We start from the raw sequence: 23635 nt of genomic DNA on the forward strand, positions 1-23635 counted from the left end.
CACTCATAAAAGCTGCTCTCGGTTTGAAGAGGATTAAGAGAAAAGCAAGCAAAAGAAGAAATTGCTTCCACCTGCAGTTAAAAGGTGTTTATTAGTTGTGTCAGGCGGTGAATTATTCCTCTGCATAACCTCAATCTGTCAGCAGTATTGTAGGCTGTTAAAGCAGTGTCATAAAACTGCTCCTTTATGGACTCAATAAGCCACGGGGATTAACAGATGATACCGAAGCGACTTTTCGTTTTATTTCTTTCTTATCAAGACATGCAACGAACAAAATATACCATTATCTTCAATAAGCTTCGCTCCTTTTTTCCTTTTTACAATTTCCCTCGTGTGAGTTTCTACTGTTTTTAATTTCATTAGTGGCAAGATATATTGTCCTATTTCTTGTGCTCTTTATTATTCTATAAATCCCCTTTTTATGCCTTGTGCTTCGCCAGCAACCAGTACAGGGTTTACTTTACTGAACCAAACCACTTGGTTCTTTAATATTCACACCTGTATGTCGACATTCCTGGTGTATTGTCCCAACAGGTAGTAAGAGTCAAAGGAATGCCTCTATTAAATGAGCGACCTGTGGAATTCACAATAACCGTGCATTTTTTCCACCTAATTTATTGGCATTCCAACCTGTTTGCCGTGAGGTGAGCGTTTTGACTGTTAAATACCTCTGACGTGCATTTAGACAGCTCTTGGAGGCAGCGTAGAATCTTGAGCAGATGCTGGCGATATTTTATGGAGATTGCGTCTATCGGCATGGGCCATGAGCGTATTTGTTTTTGTCACTCAAATGCGAGATGTTGCTAAATGTTTGCCTTCTGTTCATCTAATGCAGTGATTCTGAGTGTGGTACACTGGTTTGCTCTCGTGCTGTGCAGAAGACTGCAGCTGACTTCAGTTTAGGACTTTTTGGCTACTTGAGAGTCTCCATCCTGATGTTAATCCGTAACATATTGTACATAACATTGAAGTCAATGGCTTTAGAAAGCTGGGCCATCGACTGTTAGGAAAAAAAAAAAAAAAAAGATCTGGACAAACCCCTGGGGATGTCACTGATAGTGTTCCATTTGCTCCTTAGGAATCACTGGAAAGGGCACCGTCATGACGGCTGCCATGTTTCTTTGGCGTTAGGGAAAATTTGGGCAGTACACATCCTTTACGTCAATCTATGGTAGGGTACCCGAATTTACCGACTGTAAACAAGTCGCCAGAGGGGACCATTGCTTGAACACGTCATTTAAGAAAAAAAAAAGTTATTCATGAAGAGATTACGACTAATTGGAATCTCGGAATTAAAGACATGTAGGCTCTAATAAGCCATAATTGTTCTCTTTTACAAAATTATGTTATTAGGAACACATAAAATATTGCTAATGATTTAAACATCTATAATATTTAGTACATGTTTTGACCTACAGCGGGCACTATGTTTTAAGCCCACAATGGACGCTCGGGGTGATGACTTAGATTGTCACTGTCACTCGACGAATACTACTGGGTTACTGCAATTCCTTCTTTCCATTGCCTCAAAATACTTTTTGTATGTGTTTCCCTCTCATACTTTTAAGCATATCACGCCTATGCAGATGACACACAACTGTACATTTCTGTGTCCCCACATGATTATAGTCCCTTAGTCACCCTGAGCAAATGCATTCATCAAATCAATGAATGGATGTGCCAGAATTTTCTCCAGTTAAATGTGCAGAAGACAGAGGTGATCATTTTTGGGCCAAAAAAGGAAAGGTCAAAGATAAGCAGCCAACTTAGCACAATGTCACTTACAGCTACAAATCAAGTCAGAAACCTTGGCGTAATTATTGACTCAGACCTAAAATTTGATAGCCATTTAAAGTCCGTCACTAAATCCGCTTATTACCACCTAAAAAATATAACCAGAATTAAGGGGCTTCTGACTCAACAAGACATGGAAAAACTTATGCATGCATTCATTTTCAGCAGATTGGACTATTGCAACGGTATATTTACAGGTCTTGATAAAAAATCAGTCAGGAAGTTGCAGCTGGTACAGAATGCTGCAGCCAGAGTCCTCACAAATACAAGGAAGCTGGACCACATTACACCAGTTTTGAAATCGCTACACTGGCTTCCAGTAAGTCAAAGGATAGACTATAAAATACTACTGCTCGTCTACAAAACACTTAATGGCCTTGGACCAAAATACATGCTTGACTTGTTAGAGTCCTATGAGACATCTAGACCCCTAAGGTCGTCTGGAACCGGTCTTCTGCATGTTCCAAGAACAAGAACCAAGCAGGGTGAGGCAGCATTTAGTTATTATGCTCCTCACCTCTGGAACAAGTTACCCGAATGTCTGAAGTATGCTCAAACTGTTAGCTCTTTTAAATCAGGGCTAAAAACGCTTTTGTTTAGCACTGCATATCTATAACTGTCTATATATTTCAATCTATCTGCTTTCTATTCCTCTTGTTTTTATCTCCATTGCTGATTTCAATTGTTTTATTTTTATTTTATTTATTTATTTATTTTTATTCTGTGATTAAATGCGATCTTTTGTCTTCGTTTCTACGTTGTGTTGATTTAAATGTGATTTTTATGATCTTCATGTGATGTAAAGCATTTTGAATTGCCTTGTGTTGAATTGTGCTATATAAATAAATTTGCCTTGCCTTGCCTTGCCATTGTGTTTTCTTGTGGTAGTTTTAAAGCAGATTTTTGACCACATTAGTCACGTAGCATATTTAAACCACCCTTATTTGATATTACTACGTTTAAGTATTTTCTTAAGGCATCTTTAGTATGTTCTGTCTATATGCATCTAAACAAAACAAGCTGAAAGTGCACGGTAGTACTTTGCGTGTCAAATTCGCCCCTTGTTGCACGTTTGCCGGTGCAGCACATTTTGGCAGAACCCTTTTTTTTTTTCCTACTCTCGTCTCATCCCGTCTTTCCTTTTCATTTTGCTTTTGCTGCTCGTATTGACAGTGCTGTCGTGCTCATTAATGTTCCTCTCAGGTTCAAATTGAAAGGGTTGAACAGATGACATGCTTATGTCGCTAGAGTCATGTTCTGAAAGCCCGGCAGCATCACCATGTGATGTCACCACCCTGCGACATCAACAACAATGGGGAACTACTAGTTCTAAAAACGAAAACATCCAGAGGGGTTTCAATATCAAATTATTTTAACTCATAATAACATTCATCTTCTAAGAACTGCAAGTATTTCTATCAGTGTGTCCTTTTAATGACTATAAAAAGTCAAGGTAAGTAAGGACAAGATCCTTTGATAAGAATTCACGTATTATTTTTGCATCGATTTGGCCTAAAACACCATAGACCTGTCCTTATTGGCAACTGTCACTTTGAAGTCCTATAAGCAGGGTTGTTAAACATTTTTTTTTTCTCCTTGGAGGTCAAAAAATCAGAGCGCCTGTAGATGCAACTGCCGGCTTTTAGAGATTGAATCTTTTGTTCAAGGGCACTTGGGCTTTACGTCAAGAGTATAAACTCCTGATCTGTTGTGAGACAAATCTGCTCATACCTGATCTGATCACAGCAAAGTCATTTATCATGGTGAATGTATTATCACTGCACCGTATTGGTTTGCTGTCACTTTGTGCACACGTGGAGCGCCTGTGGTCTAGACAATCCTTTATACTATTTGTCTTTTTGTGTCTCAGAGGCTCCAGCCCGAGGAGAGGATGAACAGACCGACACATCGTTTTCAGACACGTCTCTATTTGCTCACTGGGGTCAGGAGCTGAGCGCCGACAATCGACGAGTGGCGCTTAAGATGTTCCAGTACTACGGCTACAACAGCTACCTCAGTGACCGTCTCCCATTAGACAGGCCTATAGCGGATCTCAGGCCTACTGGGTAAGAAGCAGCTGAAAAATTGTGCAGCATTTTCACATCAGTGTAAAGCCGAAAGTAATTACACTCTGTAATTTTAATATCCCTGTAAAATGGAAACAAAATTATTTAAAATGATACCCAGCACAGAGAAGATAACAAACAAAGCTTTATAATTGTCAGGTTATTTTTTTCTGCTCTCCCTGAAAAAGATCAGTATGGTCCTTTTCCTCTTTGGCCAAGGAGATAGGACGTCCAAGATCCCCCTAAACCAGGGGTCGGCAGCCCAAAATGTTGAAAGAGCCAGATTGGACCAAAAGAACAAAAAACAAATATGTCTGGAGCCGCAAAAAATGAAAAGCCTTAAATAAGCCTAATAATGAAGGCAACACATGCTGTATGTGTCTGTATTAGCTACTGTATACAGTATTAGCCTTCTATCAAAATGCCTAAGTCGGCTAAAAATACATAATGAGCCTTCACGATTTAATGTTTATTTTTCTTGCAGTGCATCCAACGCACCACGTGACTACTCTGTTGTATGATGCCACCCCAAGTTTAACTTCATTAGAATATTAATGGTTTCATTGTTTTTCTGAAATTATCGAAATGCAATAAAAAAAAAAATCAGATTTTTGATGTCGTTTTTATTTTTAGGTTTTGAAAAATAACAAAATGGAACGTGCATAACAAGCCCCCTATCTGGGCATGTTTTTGATTTTCTTTTTCGGTTTTGTTTTTGAAGTCTGCAAATAGGTGTTCTGATATGTTGATGAATGTCTCTTTCATGTCCTCACCATTGTAGGTAAACAATCCCCTCGCCCTCACTATCCCCTCAGGGGGGCCTAAGCTTGACAGTGACATTCCATTATTCTCGCTATATGATTGGCTGAAGAGTCGAAATGTTCTCCCATGAAATGCCTGTATTAAAAATGGTCCGGTTGTTCTTGAATGCGGTCAATTAAAAGTACCTACTAAAAAATGCGTACGTAAAGCGATTGATAATATCACAGAAAAAAAGAGCAAACGTGTACGCACACATCTGTCGCTCCCAAATGTGGGCCTTTCGTCCCTTGGGACATTTTTAAGGACAGAGTCCTGATGCTGTATTCTGCTTTCTTTAAGTAGTAGAAAATTTCCCCATCTAAATCGTCCATGGTTATGAAAAAAAAAAAGAACCCAACAGTTCGTGCAAGCGTTGTTGTGACCGACGTTTAATTTTTAAACAGGCACTTCATGGGAGAGCATTTCGACTCTTGGGCCAATCATATAGCGAGAATAACGAACGTCACTTGTCAAGCGCGGGCCCCCCGCAGGGATAGTGAGGGCAAGTGGATAGTTGTTTACCCAAAGAAATGGTGAAATTTAATATTTATTCTACAACTTTTAACATCATTGGAAAACATTAAGAATGTTTGTGTCATTTTTGTCCTCCAACAGAAACCATATCAAAAGCAAAAATATGATTTCCCTCAACCATCTTTTTCCATTTTCAAACATTTTTGAAAATGCTCCAGTGAGCCACTAGGGTAGCGCTAATGAGCCGCATGCGGCTCTCAAAAGACGGGTTGCCAACCCCCGCCCTAAACAATTTTAGGGGAATCTGAAATTTACCTTAACTACCACAACCCACTTTGCAACATTGCGTCAGTCCATTTCTTGTGAATTTTCTGGTTTAATCCAGTTCATCTTTGGTTACAAAGACAAAAAGAACCTCAGACTGACGTCATTTTTGACCGTGACGTTACCAAGGTTACAGGAGCCTACAAGGGGAGGTCCTGGTGCTAATTTGGGCACAGTTCAAAGTTCTGGGGGATGTTTTCTCCACTGTACACTCTCTAACGACTATCCGTTGCCTCCAAATGGCCTAAAAGCTATTCATTTACTATACATTCAAAATTGTTTGGGTGTGTAAACATTAATCAAGCATTTGTCCTTGGGCCTGTCCAAAAATGTCTTTAAAGACATCCCCAGGCGATTGTTTAAACTAAACACAACGGGTTGTTTGCTTGGATGAACAGCATGATGTGATGATGTGATTTTGTCTAATGTGGCAGTGGCATGTGATGTACGTAAATAGCTTCAAGATGTGACTTTAAACATTTCAAACGGGACACTGTACACTCCATTAGACAAAACCATCTGCTCATTAATTGCATAAAAATGTCCTCTCGCTTAATGTTGCTAAATTTGTATTCTGTTATTCTTTTCCAACATCTTGAAGGTTTCTTACCTCACCAACTGTGTTTATGTTCTCTGCAGGTGCAGTAACATCACTTATCCTTTAAACCTCCCGCAAGTGAGCATCGTGTTCATTTTCGTCAACGAAGCTTTGTCTGTCATCCTGCGGTCTATTCACTCCGCCATCAATAGAACCCCCTCACATCTCCTCAAGGAAATCATTCTGGTGGACGACAACAGCAATAACGGTAATCGGCAACCTTTTATATCAAGACAGTTTTTCTTAACTTTTAGCACTGTGTCCACTCTTAAGCCAAGCAGCTATGAAAACAAACACAAAGTGTACTTTTGTTTTTTACTAGCTTTTTATATCCCGAAACAGCAGCAATAAACAATGCCCTTTTGTCTGCAATGTAAATACTTAAAGGCCCTGTAAAGTGAATACAGAGATTTATTTCAAATTACAAAAGATACGATAATAAAGTTTAGGGTCCATGTCTTGCTCAAGGACACTTCAACAGTGTCTCTTTATGTTTGCTGTGATTAACAACTAGTAACCACTTTGGACAAATAATAAATACTTTATATCCATATATTACACCAAAAATATTGGCTTTAATTTATATGACTTTAACCCTTTATAGGGCAAGTTAAGTCATTTAAAATATAATAATAATCTTGTAAAGACTTGGCGTCCACAGACGCCACATAATCAGCATTTGTTGTACATGTGTGGACTACATGACTCAAAATGTGATGTTCACATACACTGCTGGCCAAAAGTATTGGCACCCCTGCAATTCTGTTAGATAACGCTCAATTTCTCCTAGAAAATGATTACAATTACAAAAGCTTTGGTAGTATTATCTTCATTTATTTTGCTTGCAATGAAAAAACATAGATAGATAATGAAAAATTTTTAAAATTCATTTCATAATACACAAAACTCCAAAAAATGGGCCGGACAAAAGTATTGGCCTAATACTTGGTAGCACAACCTTTAGACAAAATAACTGCGAACAACCGCTTCTGGTATCCATCAACGAGTTTCTTACAATGCTCTACTGGAATTGTAGACCATTCTTCTTTGGCCAACTGCTCCAGATCTCTGAGATTTGAAGGGTGCCTTCTCCAAACTGCCATTTTCATATCTCTTCACATGGGATTCAGCTCTGGACTCATTGCTAGCCACTTTAGAAGTGTCCAGTGCTTTCTCTCAAACCATTTTCTAGTGCTATTTGAAGTGTGTTTTGTGTCATTGTCCTGCTGGAAGACCCATGACCTCTGAGGGAGACCCAACTTTCTCACTCTGGGCCCTACATTATGCTACAAAATTGGTTGGTAGTCTTCAGACTTCATAATGCCATGCACACGGTCAAACAGTCCAGTGCCAGAGGCAGCAAAGCAACCCCAAAACATCAGGGAACCTCCGCCATGTTTGACTATGGGGACCGTGTTCTTTTCTTTGACCACCGCGTTTTTTTTTCCCAATAAACTCTATGTTGATGCCTTTTCCCAAAACGCTCTACTTTTTTCTTATCTGACATTCTTCCAAAACGTTTTTTTTTTTTTTTTTTGGCTTTCTCAGGTAAGTTTTGTCAAAGTCCAGCCTGGCTTTTTTATGTCTCTGGGTCAGAAGTGGCGTCTTCATGGGTATCCTACCCAGGGGTCGCGTTTACCGAATATTTTCCGTCATTGACCGGTTTTTTAAAACGGTGACGGAAAAAGCTGAAGTCCATCTGTCATTTTGACAGGTTGCAATTCACACCCCAGACCACAGGGTGGCGAGTGAGCATATTAATTAGCTATTGTCTCTCTTGATGCATGACGTCGTTGGCCTTACTCGGAAAAATGTCAAGGCAACTGAGTGTCCGAAGTTTCTTCAAAAAGCCCCAAAACGACGATGGTGTTGATAAAAGAGGTGAAAAAAGAGGGACTGGTGCAGTGGAGGATGAAGGATGACAACGAATCAAGTGAATCGCCGGTTCACTCCTCACTGCGGCGAGCAGTTGAAAACACCGCCAATTACTAAGAAGGACAGAATTGGTAACACGGTGAAAGCGGCATAAAGCCAAAAAAGCGGACCAGACTAGCCAGAGCCTGAAATTATTTCAAGGAAAATATGGAGGGTGCCACCACTGTGTGTACTCTTTTTGCTAAGCTGAGCTCGCATACCACGGTAGCACGTCGGCTATGAACGAACACTTGACGCGCCGTCACCCAGGTGTATTTCAGAAGACAACAGGAAGCAACAAGCTAGCGGATTGTAAGTCCATACAACTGTCTAATGATTTTTTTTTTTTAAACTGAAGTTGCCTTTATGTGCGTCGTATCAACGTGCATTTTTATTTAGTAATCATAATACATTAATATATATATATATATAATTGAATCTTATAATATTTTATTATTATTAAATGTATTAGGATCATGGAAGGTCCCACTTGGGGGGAAAAAAATATATATCCTATATATACATAATATAATAAAAATATATATGGAAACACAGCACTGGCCTTCTTACTGTAATCCATGACTGCACTAATGTTAGTTACTTTATATTATGCATCAAGTTATAGTCATTTAAAAAATTTAAGTGACTTGTAAAAATAGATTATGACCGGATTTTTATGACCCTGTCAGTCAAAATGACAGACAACGAAAAAGTCTAGCGCAACCTCTGATCCTACCATAGATTCCCTTTTCATTCAGACGCCGACGGATAGTACAGGTTGACACTGTTGTACCCTGGGACTGCAGGACAGCTTCAACTTGTTTGGATGTTAGTCGAGGTTCTTTATCCACCATCCGCACAATCTTTCGTTGAAATCTCTCGTCAATTTTTCTTTTCCGTCCGCATCTAGGGAGGTTAGCCACAGTGCCATGGGCTTTACACCTATTGATGACACTGCGCCTGGTAGACACAGGAACATTCAGGTCTTTGGAGATGGACTTGTAGCCTTTAGATTGCCCGTGCTTCCTCACAATTTTGCTTCTTAAGTCCTTTAGTCCTAAGTTCTTTGGACTTATTTCTTTTCTCCATGCTCAATGTGGTACACACAAGGACACAGGACAGAGGTTGAGTCAACTTTAATCCATTTTAACTGGCTGCAAGTGTGATTTAGTAATTGCCACCACCTGTTATGTGCCACAGGTAAGTAAGAGGTGCTGTTAATTACACAAATTAGAGAAGCATCACATGATAAATAAAGATATTACTACCAATGCATTTTTAATTGCAATCATTTTTTGTGAGAAATTGAACATCATCTGACAGAATTGCAGGAGTGGCAATACTTTTGGCCAGCAGTGTATGTGACATCAGGTCCCAATTATATATATATATATATGCAGTGTATCACAAAAGTGAGTAGACCCCTCGCATTTCTGCAGATATTTAAGTATATCTTTTCATGGGACAACACTGACAAAATGACACTTTGACACAATGAAAAGTAGTCTTTGTGCAGCTTTTATAATAGAGTTAATTTATTTTCCCCTCAAAATAACTCAAAATATAGCCATTGATATCTAAACCCCTGGCAACAAAAGTGAGTACACCGCATAGAAACTACGTACATCCTTAAATGTTACATTTACTATACAGTAATTCAGTTACTAACTCAGTTGCTTTTTTGAAGAAGTAGTGAGTAACTATAACTAATTACTTTTTTAAAGTAACGTGCCCAACACTGGTAACGGGTCACATGACAGGGAAAATTGGAGGGAAAATGACAAGCAGTACTCAATTTGGACATTTAAGGATGTACGTAGTTTCTATGCGGTGCACTCACTTTTGTTGCCAGGGGTTTAGATTAGGGCTGCAGCTATCGAATATTTTAGTAATCGAGTAATCGACTGAAAATTCTATCGAGTAATCGGATAAAACATTTTTTTAGGTAAAGAGCAATTATAAATATACTTGAGAAAAAAAGACATTTAATCCAATATTGAACCATTTTCAGTCAATGTTTTTATTTTCGATGTACATTGTTGAAAACAGCCAACAATTGCATGTAAGATGTGACTAGAAAAAAAAATCACTGTTTTCACTCAAAAAACTTCTAGATCTTAAAAAAAAAAAAAAAAAACATATTTCTTACCTAAAAATGTAATTACGCTTGATAACACACATTACTTGAAAGCTACGTGTTTTTCCCACGTGTTTCAATTTAATTTCCATTTGTGTCAAGCTATTTTTAAGTTTTAGTTAAGTTTTAAGTTAGTCTGAACTGTAAGTACTGATAGGATTTTGAGTTTTTGTAGTGTTTAAAATAAATGTATGATACCTGGTTGCTACTTGGTGTTTTATTCATTAATGACTACTGAGCTAAAACTGACAGTTAGCTTATTTATGTTTTACTTTTACACCCTCATCACTCTACAGCGCTGTGTTTTTACAGATTAAATAAAGCCTGTATGCAAGACACGTTAGCCACGCATCGACAGTGGTCATACTCAATAGAAACCTAGCCCTCCGAAGGACTAACGTTACGTGAGTGAGTGACAGTCGTTATATTTGTTAGCAATGAGAAGTCTACTGCTTAAAGATGGCGGCTGTTTACTAACGCTGCCCAGATGCGGCCGAGTCTTTCATTTCGCATCTAGTCCTAAATGCATGCAATATCTATGAGACGCATCGGACACTACCTGCTACCACACTAGCATCCTGCGGGCATAGTTTTTAGCAATGTCGGCGTATTTTGTAGCGGCTGTCGGCTCCGGTAAGTTTTTTTTATTTATTTATTGCTTCTTCCTCTACGCACGCGACGTCTGCTCGTTGTCCCGCATTAAAAGTAGTCCGGGCAAAACGTGATGCTTAGAGCTGGCAAAATTAAACGATTCCTCGAGGTGAATAAAATTACTCGGATCAGTTTTTAAACTCGAGTTACTCGAGTTGCTCGAGTATTCGTTTCAGCTCTAGTTTATATATCAATGGCTATTTTTTAGTTATTTTGAGGGGAAAATAAATTAACTCTATTAAATAAGCTGCACACAGACTACTTTTCATTGTGTCAAAGTGTCATTTTGTCAGTGTTGTCCCATGAAAAGATATACTTAAATATTTGCAGAAATGCGAGGGATGTACTCACTTTTGTGACACACTGTATATTTTTCAATCATTAGTCATTTTTAAAAATATAGTTTTACAAATATTAATCATAAATTATTAAATCGTCTATACATGCAAAATGAATCAAATTAAAATAAAAACAGAAATTCACTCTGGTTATGGCCCCCAATAACACTTTAATGTTTATTTATTTATTTAGTCATTAATTTATTGCCTGCCATTGACAGCGATAGTTGTCCAATGCATTTAAACTGGAAGGAGTGGTTGTGAATGCCCATTGTCAGTGCCGTCAATGGCAGCCAGTGGTTAAATGAGTGCTCTATAAAGGGTTAATGTTGATGGGCACATGTTCGTCAGGGCTTGGAATGCTATATTATGTGCACAGTGGATATTCACATTCGCATTGTCTACCACAGGGGTTCCCAACCCATTCCACTAAGGCACACTGTGGGTGCAGGATTTCATTCTTACCAAACAAGATGACAACACTTTTTCCCCAATCTGGTGTTTTACAAGTGCAATCAGTTGATTGCAGTCAGGTGTGGCTTGTTTTAGCAGAAGCCTCATTGGTTCAACTGTCTCTGCTGGATCGGCTGGAACAAAAACCAGGACCCACAGTGTGCCTTGAGGACTGGGTTGAAAACCCCTGTCTACCAAGTGAGCTATTTACTGTGCAAGACTGATTATATAGATTGGTTTGCAGTAATTTAAGGAAGCATAAAGAGCATAAAGCATAACCTGTGGAAGGTAATCAGTATTGCTCCTGTGGCCTCTGTAATGTTGTCAATTTCAAATATTTTTCTCTGGATTTTAATTAATGGCTGACGAGCCCTGATTAGGACAGTTGCCCAATGACTTATAGCTATAGAGCAAATGTTTGTGCACCTCAGTTTACGATGGAGTTAAGTTCATACGACACAACCATACACTGAATTTGTACCTAACCTATGCTAACTCAATTATAAAGTCATAATTGCAATTGTTTTATTTTATATTGGATCCAATTATACTCTTTTTACCTGAAGACCCAAATTACTAATATAAGTTCTCCTTTCAAAAATACATCATGTATTAGCAGAAATTGACATATGCTTTACATACCCTAAAGACAAAGAACACAACACATCAATCAAGAAGCCCTTTGCCAAGAACGGTCAATAAAATAGCAAGCCATCCATTTTCTGTTCACATTTGTGTGGAGCTGGAGCCTGTCCTAGTAGACATTGTGCAAACGGCAGAATGCACCCCGAAGTGGTCACTAGTCAATCACAGGGTACATATAGAGATACACATGTGACCTGCAGGGTAATAAGGAAAGTGATCTATTTTGATTTGTTATTTGATTTGACTGGAGAATTGAACTAACCAACACCAAGGCAATGTAAAAGTACTATCCAGTATTTCCTCAACAGAGGTGGGTATAGTAGCCAAAAATTTTACTCAAGTGAGAGTAGCATTACTTCAAAATAATATTACTCGAGTAAACGTTAAAGTAGTCATCCAAAAAAATGTACTCAAGTGCAAGTAAAAAAGTATCTAGTGAAAAGAATACTCAATTACGAGTAACATTGTGAGTAATTGCTTTTTTTATTTTTATTTTTTTTAAACAATGTTATTTTTTTTCTCTCAGTACAAACTTATCTATATGAACTGTTGTTATAATGATACTGTACAATAAACCATTACATAAACACATTAAGCCAAAGAAATACAAAACAAAACAAAAACAAAAAAATCATTGCATTCAGGCGAGAGGGAAAAAAAAAAAAACACAGAAATGAAGCCTTACTCGTCCAAAGAGCATGAGTGCCCTCTAGTGGAGAAAATAGTTCCCAGTTCGAAAATTGAATAGTTCACTCATAGTTACTATTATGAAATTAAAAGAATTATATCTCCGATTTTCCTTGCTCAATCGGTGCCAAATTAAAACTGGGAGAGAGGTTTAAATCCGCGCTTTCGAGTCATGTTGAGGGCAGCGCTCTATATCAAGTACTTGATTTTTTACGGTACTCTAAAGACGCCACGTGATTGATCATAGAACGGCAAGCTTGCGTTAGATTGGTGTAATGGAGTCATGTGATTATTGTTTCGACGTCTACTTGGTGAAATTAACAGAGGTACTCATGGCATCGCTGGCAAAAAAATAAATACATAAATGTAATATGTAGAATAAAGAGGAAAAATGCAACGACTTGTGTAGCCTAAAGTAGCGAAGTCAGGGTAGCGTTTTTTTCTTTACAAATCTATTTCAGTAAAAATAAAAAGTATGGCTTATTAAAACTCTTAGAATGACATTTTTCTCAAAAAAAATACACAAGTAAATGTAACGGAGTACATGTAACGCGTTACTAACCAACCTCTGGTCCTCAATACAACAAGGTAGACCGAATCAAGACTTACTCGAAACCGAAATTCCTAAGACCAATTAAAGATCGAGACTTTAGAATTCCAGAGTAAGACCAAACTGACAACAACAAAAAACAGAAATCAGTGAGACAAAGTGAAACTTTAGATGTTTAAGGGTCAAAACCGGGACCAAAACAAGACCATGACTGACACAAAGACTGGACCAAGACTTGCTCAAAACTAAAAAACACTCCGACTACGTCAAGATCTAAATTTCAGGAGTATAGACTAAGAATGAGACTTGCTCGAAACCAAAAATTACTGAGACCAACTCAAAATCTAGACTTTTGGGAGTCAACTTCAAGATTAAGACTAGAGACTAAGACTGATCTGAGTCTGAGACCAGACCAAGATCTTCAAAATGCAGTAGCAGACCAAAACCAGTTCTGAGTGTACAACACTAGCGACAAATAAGTGGAGCATAAGATGAAACGTTTGATAGTTATATATAATTATAGTTATACGTCATACAATGCTTTGTGAATTTTAATTTCTGTGGCTTGGACCAATTCTCTCCAGCAGGCTGTCAAACAGAAGTAAACGCTTAAGTGTCTCCATGAAGATAAAGCACACAGACGGGCCTATACGTCTCCAGATCGTTGCTGTTCTATTACAATCGGATGAAGCAAAGACCTTCTCTTAGGGTTTTTAGTTGTAACATAAAAATCATTTTCACAAGCTGTACCGGATGTAAAAGGCACCGAGCTACTTCCTGTTCTGTCCCTACATCGGAATGGTCGAAGTTTAAACAAAGCGTGTAAACACCTTTAATAATGCGGTATCAAGGTCATGCTTTCATAGGATGACAGTTTTAAAAGTATCTGCATGCACCCCAAGTTAGACAGCCATTAGACGTTATCAAGACTGTGACTACTGGCCCTGAGAGAAGTTTGTTTACCGAAGTCAATAATGCAAAACATTTAGCTTGGCCTGTAGCTTGCTGGAGCTGAATTTAGATTAGTGTTATGTTATCTTAACATGCTGGGATGCCAACGATCACACTCACACAAACTCTTGATTTCCCGATAGTTGAATATCTCCAGTTATCAGTCTTCTAAAAGAAATTGGAAAACCCAGAGTTGTGTGCTGGCCGAAGGCATTATCACATTTTAATTGGCAGCACAGCAGCTTCCTCCTTAAGCTCCTCCAAGCCAAGTTACGGTTTGACATTTTCCAGGTGGCTTTCCACCCTGTTTACCGCTCATGTCGTTGTTATGACAACACTTGCGGAGCATCTCTCCCCAAAATGTCATTAGCCTATTGACCCGCGATGTAGCTGCCATTGTGGAAGGAGACTCATGAGTCATAGCTAGCCTATCAGTCATTCACTGCATTACATTTGTCAACCACCAATGACATAGCTCACGTCCCGCAGACATTAGCATGCAGGAGAACATGGAGCCGTCAGGGGGGAAATGTGAGGTGGGCGAAGGGCGAATACACCTAGCTCCTTCCTCCCTAATTGGATAACTTCTCAGGCTGTGGCATGGAAAGCCTTGTCAGTGTGGGACTTGTAACCTATCACAAGATTTATGATTTGATAAGACACAAATTCTATTAATTCCTCTGAAGCGAACATGTCATCTTCTCAGTGAGATTTCATTTTGTACACGCCAATCTCATCCATGTACTTTTGATGGTTTAAGGCGAACAGGAAAAGATCTTCGACAATCTTTCCGTGAAATAAATGTTTTTTTAAGGGAATTAATGGCTTTAAATAAGGTCAGTGACTAAGATTACCACCTTATTGTATTGAGAAGGGTGAGAGCTGTTCAACTCAAAAGTTGCTGAAACGTAATAACTTGTTCAATAGGGTGTTTTAGGGATTTTCTATTAATGGTGTGACCAAAGTTATGTTTGAAACGCAAAGTAAACCAAATTACAAGTTTGGGGGGGTTAAACGCCTAATTATTGTCCCCCTAACATTTCTAGTCCTGATCTTCTTAGTAGCCACTTGGTTCCACTTCTTTAACGACTGCCTGTGTTCACGCATTCAGCTTCCACCAGACACTTACGCCTTGGTCACGTGTTCCTTGTTGTCTTATCACTTTGTCAGACCTAAGTTTCTCTCCTCATCTGTTTTAACTAATGTAGCTTTATAAGTCAAGAGTATACCTTTATTTTAGAGTTAAATGTAGAGAACAAATGGCCTTAAAGCCGAAGTTCAGGGTTTTTGACATTCGGCTTAATGTTCGAGTTAGCAGGGGTTTAGTTGGTGGCGTTTCGTTTGCAAGTTATTTTTTTGTTTCAGGGCTCCGGAGTGGCTAAGCTAGCGTGAGTCAATAGCAGCATTATAGCATGCCAGTAAAAAAAAACAATACAGATCTACGAACAAATCCATCATTGTCAAATAAATTCAAAGCAAAGATCATTGTTTCAATACACCCATGCGGCCAAAACAATGTCACACCAAACTGCCGTAATTCATTTCATTCTGCTGGACTATTTTTTTTTTAGATGCGTAATACGACCCCAATAAAAAGGAGTGCTTCGGTCACTCGTTCTCACGCTGCCCTCGAGGAAGGTGGAAAGTCGGACTTATCCCGCTTGGAGGGTACCAGTTGCGACCTTAAAGCAATCCAACCGAATGTAAACAGCAAAGATGGCTGATCGCCACAAGTTGTTTTTAATTTGGCCTTCAAAAGACATTTTGACCTCCAGCAACCCTGACTTCTCATGAGCGATCTAATAGTGGAGGCGTACTTATGATATTTTTCCAGATCAGAGGTTGGAAACTCTGACTTCCCACCTTCCTCAAATGGAGCATCAGTCTGCTGAGTTAATTGACGGCCAGTGTTGTGGCGAAAAATGCCCCCCCCCCCCGCGCAGAAAATGCATCCCCTGTTTTGCATCAAATGTTTTCATGGACGCATTACAGTAATGTATTTACGACTGTAAAATCAGTTTTAAATAAATCAATAAGTTACAGATAAATCTTGTATATGTATTATTTTACTCTGCTTAAATTAAGAAATGTCATCTGTTTGATTCTCATTCGGATATGGTCGTGAATACCTGTAGACTAATACATTTCTCTTCAAAGATGGTTATGGGGCCCAGTCCACGATTTGTTACCAAAATACAGCACTAGTATTTTGTGTTATTTATTCATTGATTTAAAACTGATTTTACAGTCGTAAATCCATTACTGTAATGCGTCCATTAAAACATTTGATGTTTTCACCTCAATAAAGTGCCATAAATAAGCACTCTGGTCAGGAGAGGCATTTCCTGCAGGGGGGACATTTTTCAGCAAAACACCTGCAACATGGTGAAATGTGCTTTTAGAGGCTGTGGTAACATACAGAAGAAACGGGCAAAGAAAAGTTTCCACAAATTCCCTATGAAGAACGAGGAAAAATATAAACTGGTCACTTGCTGCTAGCTACGACATGAAAAAGTCAGCATTGAAAAAAACCCGATGTGATATCACTCCGCCCTGATCCTCTGCAGAGCTTCTGGATTACAAATGTTGCTGTTCATACTGCAATTATTGACATGCAATGGTAAGTTTTGATAACTTTATTCTGAAAACATAGCCAACACAATTGATTGCATGGGTCTTCGATGATTTTCAATGTTTTATTGGCATGCTATAATGGTGCCATTGACTCGCGTGAGCTTAGTCACTCCGGAGCCCTGAAACTAACAAATAACTTGCAAACGAAGCAGAATTTCATGAAATCAACTCCACCAAATAAATAAAGCCATGCTAACTCGAAGATTAAGCCTAATGTCAAAAATCCTGAACTTCCGCTTTAAGGGAAAGCATAGGCACCCACCTTTTTTTTCTAATAATACAGGCTTAAAAAGCTGTTGGAAAATTTGATGTACTGCAAACTAAACAGGTGTTGTGAAGAACTGCCGTGGGAAAGGAAATGTTACATTAAAAACAAATAAGTTCAACAGACATGAGCAACAAAACAATAGAGGGAAAATGAATTCCTACTACTGTACAAATGCTCTTTTCTTTAGATGTCAGTGGAACAACATTTGTGATTCTCTTCACCTACTCTAAAAACAAAAAACCTTAAACTGTACTGCTGTGTTACAGAGGTGGTGAGACAGCACTGAGACAGCTCAAACAATGTTACATTGTTATTGCTCACCGTTGTTGCATCTAAAATGCATTATTGGATTTACCACATGAATGCAAGTGCCTGTTGCTCCTGCTCAGCTCCGTCCCACAGCCCATTGCTTTCCATCACAGTGACACTAGTTTATCATTAGTGAAAGATGGATGGCTGTTGGCCATCAGTCACTCTTGCTTTAATGAACTGTTTCTTATTATGATTTGTTGTCAGGCATAGCACACCATCGTTCTTATTTTCCATTCACACACAAACAGAAAACCTTCATTACTGACAGGTCGGAAGTGATTAGTGGTACAGAAATCTATTAGCGCACTGGTGCAAATGAGTAAGTATCGTAGTTTTGTTAAAAGCAAAATACAAAATTGAAAGAAGTCAGTGCACCAATAATAACATTTCAGTCGGACTTGTGGATGTTTTCATTCGGCTCGGTGCCATTCCAGTTCATTTTAGGTTGGTTCTTTTCCGCAAAATACTTGACTGAGTGTCTCGCCCTAATAGTTTTACTGAGTCTTGCCAACGACCGGAAGCTTGCCGAGGGGAACCATTAGCGCATTTCATGGGCATGTGGTGCTGGAGTCACATTGCTGGATAACGACATCCTTGTTGGGCGGATGAGCCATTTGGCTCCTAAGTAGAAAATAACATTTTAAATGGCATTCAAAGCTCTTACACATATTTTGCTTTCCTGTGTTTACCTCTGCAACACTGTATATCAAAGGTGTCCCTTATTGCCCACAAATGACATAAGCCATGTCCAACAATATATAATAAATGTTCTACACAATTGCTTTTCCTATCTTTTCATACACAAATAATATTTGGTGTTAAGTGAAATAAATATGAAGAACGTAACCCTTAAGAATTGACACCATAACGATACTGTATGTGTAACTATCTGCCTTCATTCACATTATGTACACTTTTTATTTTCTTTTAAAATCAGCTTATATAAATTCATTTTAGAATTGCTGCCTTATTTTGTTATTACCTGAAGAAAGGACTTGTTTTTTCTTTGGATGCAAGTGCCTCTGGCTCATGTTACTTATTAGGTACCGGTCCATGTTTAAATGAAGTGTTGGTAAATATGCCCCTAAGTAACAAATACAGATCGCAATAAATATTTATGGTCTTTATCTGTCTGATGGTACAGTGCATAATAACTTTTGGGGTTTTACTTGAAGCATTAATTTTAAATTTTAATTGGGTAAGATTTGTTTGATGTCAATCACAGTTGGTTATAATTAGTTATGAATACTAATTTTTATATCAGTGTCAGCCAGTGTTGCTAATAACGGCGTTAGAATATAACAGCGTTACTAACGGCGTTATTTTCTTCAGTAGTGAGTAATCTAATTAATTACTTTTCTCATCTTGGCAACGCCGTTACTGTTACTGAAACTGGAAAGGCATGCATTACTATGCGTTACTATGTTGGTTGACTGACGCGAGAAAAGTCTGAGATAGACGGACTCTAGGAGACGAGAGAGCAGAGCAGGAGTGGGGAGGAGGCATGGGAGTGTGACGCCGTTGCAAACGCGATGCTACTATGCTAGGTGGCTCCAATAATACCTGACTGTAGCCGATAGCCTACAAATTACGCCCACATGATGCTACAGTAAATATCACATATATACAGAACTAGATGCAAATGACAGACACGGCGGCATTAGCAACATGTATAAAGAACTAGATGCATTAGTACACAGCCGCCATCTTAAAGCAGTAGACTTCTCAGGAAGGCTCTGTTGTAGAGAACCTTCCTAGCGAACCTAAGTAACTTTTTATGTAAAATGCTCCTAAATCAGCAAAACTTAAATCTGTCTTGAAATGATGAAACAGTTTTAAAACTTACACATGTCAAAAGTAGACAGAAGGGAACTAATGCAATAACGGGAGCAATTTTAACAACTTAAACAGTTGATTCACAACATTAAATGACTTCCAAACATAGCAAAGGTTACTATCTAGTTATCATAATATCCACAATACCCCTGTGCCTAGTTAAGTTTAGGGTAAAGAATTGGGCTAGGGCCAATCATGAAAATTATCGCCAGTTACTTTGACAAGTAACTAATTACTCTTACATTCAGGTAACTGAGTTACTAATGCAATTACTTTTTGGGAGAAGTAATTTGTAACTGTAATTAATTAATTTTTTAAAGTAAGTAACAACTCTACCCAGCCACTGTAGCATTGTGTACGCTATTTATTGTACTGTAGCTTCAGCAATAATGAAGTCTTCCAGTCTTCAGTCGTGCAGTTGCCCACCAAGACTGGGAGACTTCAAATTTGCAGAAGCCTCTTCGGTTCAGTGATGTAAGCATACAGTATAGTGCTGGATTTTTTCCAATAAAATGATGCCCACCGGAGGAGAACGTGGGTGGAAGTTTATTCACAACACTTTTCGCTTGACTTCATTCGTCATCTCCAGGAACTTTTAGAGATACTGAAAAATATGTGTGTGCGCTTTTCAGAAGAGCTGAAGGAGAAGCTGCAGGATTTTGTGTTGGAGACTAACAGCGAGCGCCCGGGTTTCATCAAGATGGTGCGGCATGCCAAGCAGGAAGGCCTGATCCGGTCCAGGGTGAGCGGCTGGCGAGCCTCCACCGCTCCGGTCGTTGCCCTCTTCGATGCCCACGTGGAGTTTAACGTCGGCTGGTCAGTCACTTGTTGGTTTCTAAGTGGATTTGCTGGAAATACATTTTAATGACTTCCTGGCCTCTGCTTAATGTGCCTGAGAACAAACACAGCAGTTATCATTTGTATTCAAGTGAAAAGTGCATTTAAATGTTTTCAATTTGTTGTTATTTAGCATTTTCATCTTTGCACACATTACACGAGGGCAGTTCCCCATTAGTCTATCAGATGTGCAATTAAATTAATTCATCTCTTTGCCCTCTCATAAGCTCCAGCATGATAATGAGGGTGATGAGAAGAAGCTCGCAAATGCACCAATTACTGTATGAGTGCACTGTGTGTCTCATTTCAAGGGCTGAACCCATTCTTCAGAGAATTAAAGAGGACAGGACTCGCATCATCTCCCCTTCGTTTGATAACATCAAGTACGACACATTTGAGATTGAGGAGTACCCGCTGTCTGCCCAAGGCTTTGACTGGGAACTGTGGTGTCGCTACCTTAATCCCCCTAAGTCCTGGTGGCACAAGGGGAACAAAAGTGCTCCCATTCAGTAAGTCAACGTCACATCCTAATTTTTGCCTACGTGTTTATTTTTCCTAAAGTTCATTCATTAATTAATTAATTCATTCATTCATTCATTCAATCGTCCCTTATTCAGAAACAAAAGTACGCGTCCCGTATTGAGCTTTCAAGGGGCGACTTTTGTCCCGTATTACCATGAAACTAGAAAATAGTGTTATAATCTGTAAAACGAACGAATACTGGTATGGTGCTTAACAAAAATATACAGGGAAATGCACCTTACCTCTCATGCTTTCTGACCATTGAGCTGACAGAACAATAGAACTTCGAAATCCTGCTCATCTCATTTGTCGAGGTACTGTTGCTATCCATGACGAGACAACATAGAGTATGGGAGATGTTTGTTTGTGTAGCTTGAGTAAAAAACAAGTCCAAAATGATGATCATTTGTTTTCTTGTTCTTTTCTCCCGACTTTATTTTCCCTAATTGTATTGGGGTTTTTTGTGTGTGTTCTGTCTATTTCATTTGTATTTCCACATTATATTTGGAGTGATCATTTGCGAAATTGTTATTGCTGAGATAATATTGAACGCATATCAGTTGTTAAAAAAAAAAATAATAATAATAATAATAATAATTCGGCCAAAAACACACACAAAAGACTCAGGACCTTTAGTATATAATAATTATTATTATACAGTATTATTATTTATTATAATTATAATAATAATTAAAATTATACATTTTTAAATCAAGCAGGATATATATTTTTTTATTTTAGTATTTGTTGTATTAAAAATACATTGCTGATAATTAGTTTTTCCATGCGCCTATATCACTCAAATGTGCACCTAATTCATACAGGTTTGAGTAAAATTATTATCTTATTATAATTCTAAATGAAAAATCACTTTTCACTTACATAAAAAAAATAATAATTCAAGAGTGACGGTCATGAGGTCGGCTGGCTCTACCAATGAGGTGTCCCTGGGTTTTTTCCCAGAGAGTTGCCAATGCAAGTTATGCTGTTATATATTCCCTACCTATGTTGAGACCAAACCTACGCCCTTGGTCCAATCCATTTTGACGGGGCTGGCAGCAATCATTCACGAAATGAGCTACTTAGAGCAAGAGTGGACTAACTCCATTTTGATCATTTTTTAAATACATTGACTGCCATTGATTTTGATAAGCCCACCAATCCATTTTGGTTGTACAGATTGCTGCTAGCCCCCAGGCAAAACTATACAGCTCAAATAAATTAAAGGAACAAAGTGTTCCTTTACTTTTTGTGAGCAGTATATACTGGACTGTACGGTGCATATGTATCGCTGTCGATGGAACTAAAATTTGATCATTTTACACTGTTACTAATGGGCCAAGTTTTCTTTTTTTTTTATTGTTGGGAAACAATAATTATTGTATTTTTCGAACTATAAGTCGCACCTGAGTATAAGTCGCACCAGCCATAAAATGCCCAACGAAGATGAAAAAAACATATATAAGTCGCACCGGAGTACAAGTCGCATTTTGGGGGGAAATTTACTTGATAAAATCCGCCACATAGAACAGATATATCATCTTGAAAGGATATTTAAAATTAAAATACAATATAGAACAACATGCTGAATAAGTGTACAGTATAATAATGTTACATGATGCATGAACAACAAAACGCAAATGTACTGTCCTCACCAGGATGCTACGACTAGGTCCTGGCTATACAGCGAGCTAAACTTCCAAATGACGATGCTGGACGTCCGTATAATTTGCTGACTTTATTTTGGCCGTAGTTATGACACCATCATTTGAAGAGTGAAAATAGAAACTAAAAACCTAAAAATAGAAATAATACAAATCCATTTCGTCCTCGATACCAAACAGGTTCGCATCAACATAAATAAATGATAACTAGCTGCTATTACAGCAATGACACAAATGGTTAGCATGCATTCACTAGCATTAGCACATCTTTCAAACAACCACACAACTGGCTCTAAGTGTCTGATCGTGGGTGGAAAACACATAACAACAACAGAAAAGATACACACAGGCACTGCCTCTGTAGAGATATTTTACAATCATAAACAAAGAACGTAGGTTCGCAGCCGTGTTTCTTTCTCTCTCTCTGTCTCTCTCTCTCTCGCCCACTCGATCAGACGCTGTGTAGCTGTCCGCCTTCTTCTGGTGTGTGAGCGCTCTTGTTCGCGTAAACAAGTGCGAGTGCGCCCCCACTTGGGCGTGAAAACGCCACAAACTAAAAGCATGCATTTCCATATAAAAAAGTCAATAATACAATTGAGCACACATTGCCAAAGGCAGAACGCGAACGTGGCCATCGCTACTGTATTGGCCCGAATATAAGACGGTATTTTTTGCATTGAAATAAGACTGAAAAAGAGGGGTCTTATATTCGCGGTCTAGAAATTATACCCATTCACGACGTTAGATGACGCCAGATATCATTGAAGCGATGTTCTGTTATGACAGATCTCAGCTACTCTCCTCATTCACGACACTACATGGCGCCAGATATCATTGAAGCGATGTTCTGTCATGACAGATCTCAGCTGCTTTATTGCAATGTTTTTCCTTATTCAGATTTGTTTCAAGACTACAGTTACAGTTAGACTTCACTTTGATAGTTAATGCAGTTATTGCAATTTTGTTGTTTTATCACAAAAGATTGGTTTATTTACATTTCAAAAACCAGAAGCCATTCATTTACGAATGTGATTGCACTTTAGTTTACATATTTGAATGTTCAACTATTAAGATTTGAATGAGGTAAAATAACATGCTTTTTCTCTCAAATATATTATTATAATCATTTGTTTAGGATTTTCGGTATAAAAATTAATTTGGTGTTCAAAAAGTCTTTTT

General features: G+C 38.4%; 1 protein-coding gene across 3 annotated transcripts in view; it reads left to right on the plus strand.

The window, feature by feature from the left end:
• The window catches only part of galnt18b (UDP-N-acetyl-alpha-D-galactosamine:polypeptide N-acetylgalactosaminyltransferase 18b), a 121692-nt gene that overhangs the window by 52619 nt on the left and 45438 nt on the right, over window positions 1-23635 (plus strand). For all 3 annotated transcript variants that reach the window (XM_057834201.1, XM_057834216.1, XM_057834210.1), the window contains exons 2-5: window positions 3665-3860; window positions 6099-6265; window positions 20066-20249; window positions 20582-20779. In XM_057834201.1, coding sequence (XP_057690184.1) covers window positions 3665-3860; window positions 6099-6265; window positions 20066-20249; window positions 20582-20779 — 745 coding nt within the window. The remainder of the gene's footprint in view (window positions 1-3664; window positions 3861-6098; window positions 6266-20065; window positions 20250-20581; window positions 20780-23635) is intronic.

Source organism: Corythoichthys intestinalis, chromosome 1 (genome assembly GCF_030265065.1).
Source record: "Corythoichthys intestinalis isolate RoL2023-P3 chromosome 1, ASM3026506v1, whole genome shotgun sequence".
Classification (NCBI taxonomy): domain Eukaryota; kingdom Metazoa; phylum Chordata; class Actinopteri; order Syngnathiformes; family Syngnathidae; genus Corythoichthys; species Corythoichthys intestinalis.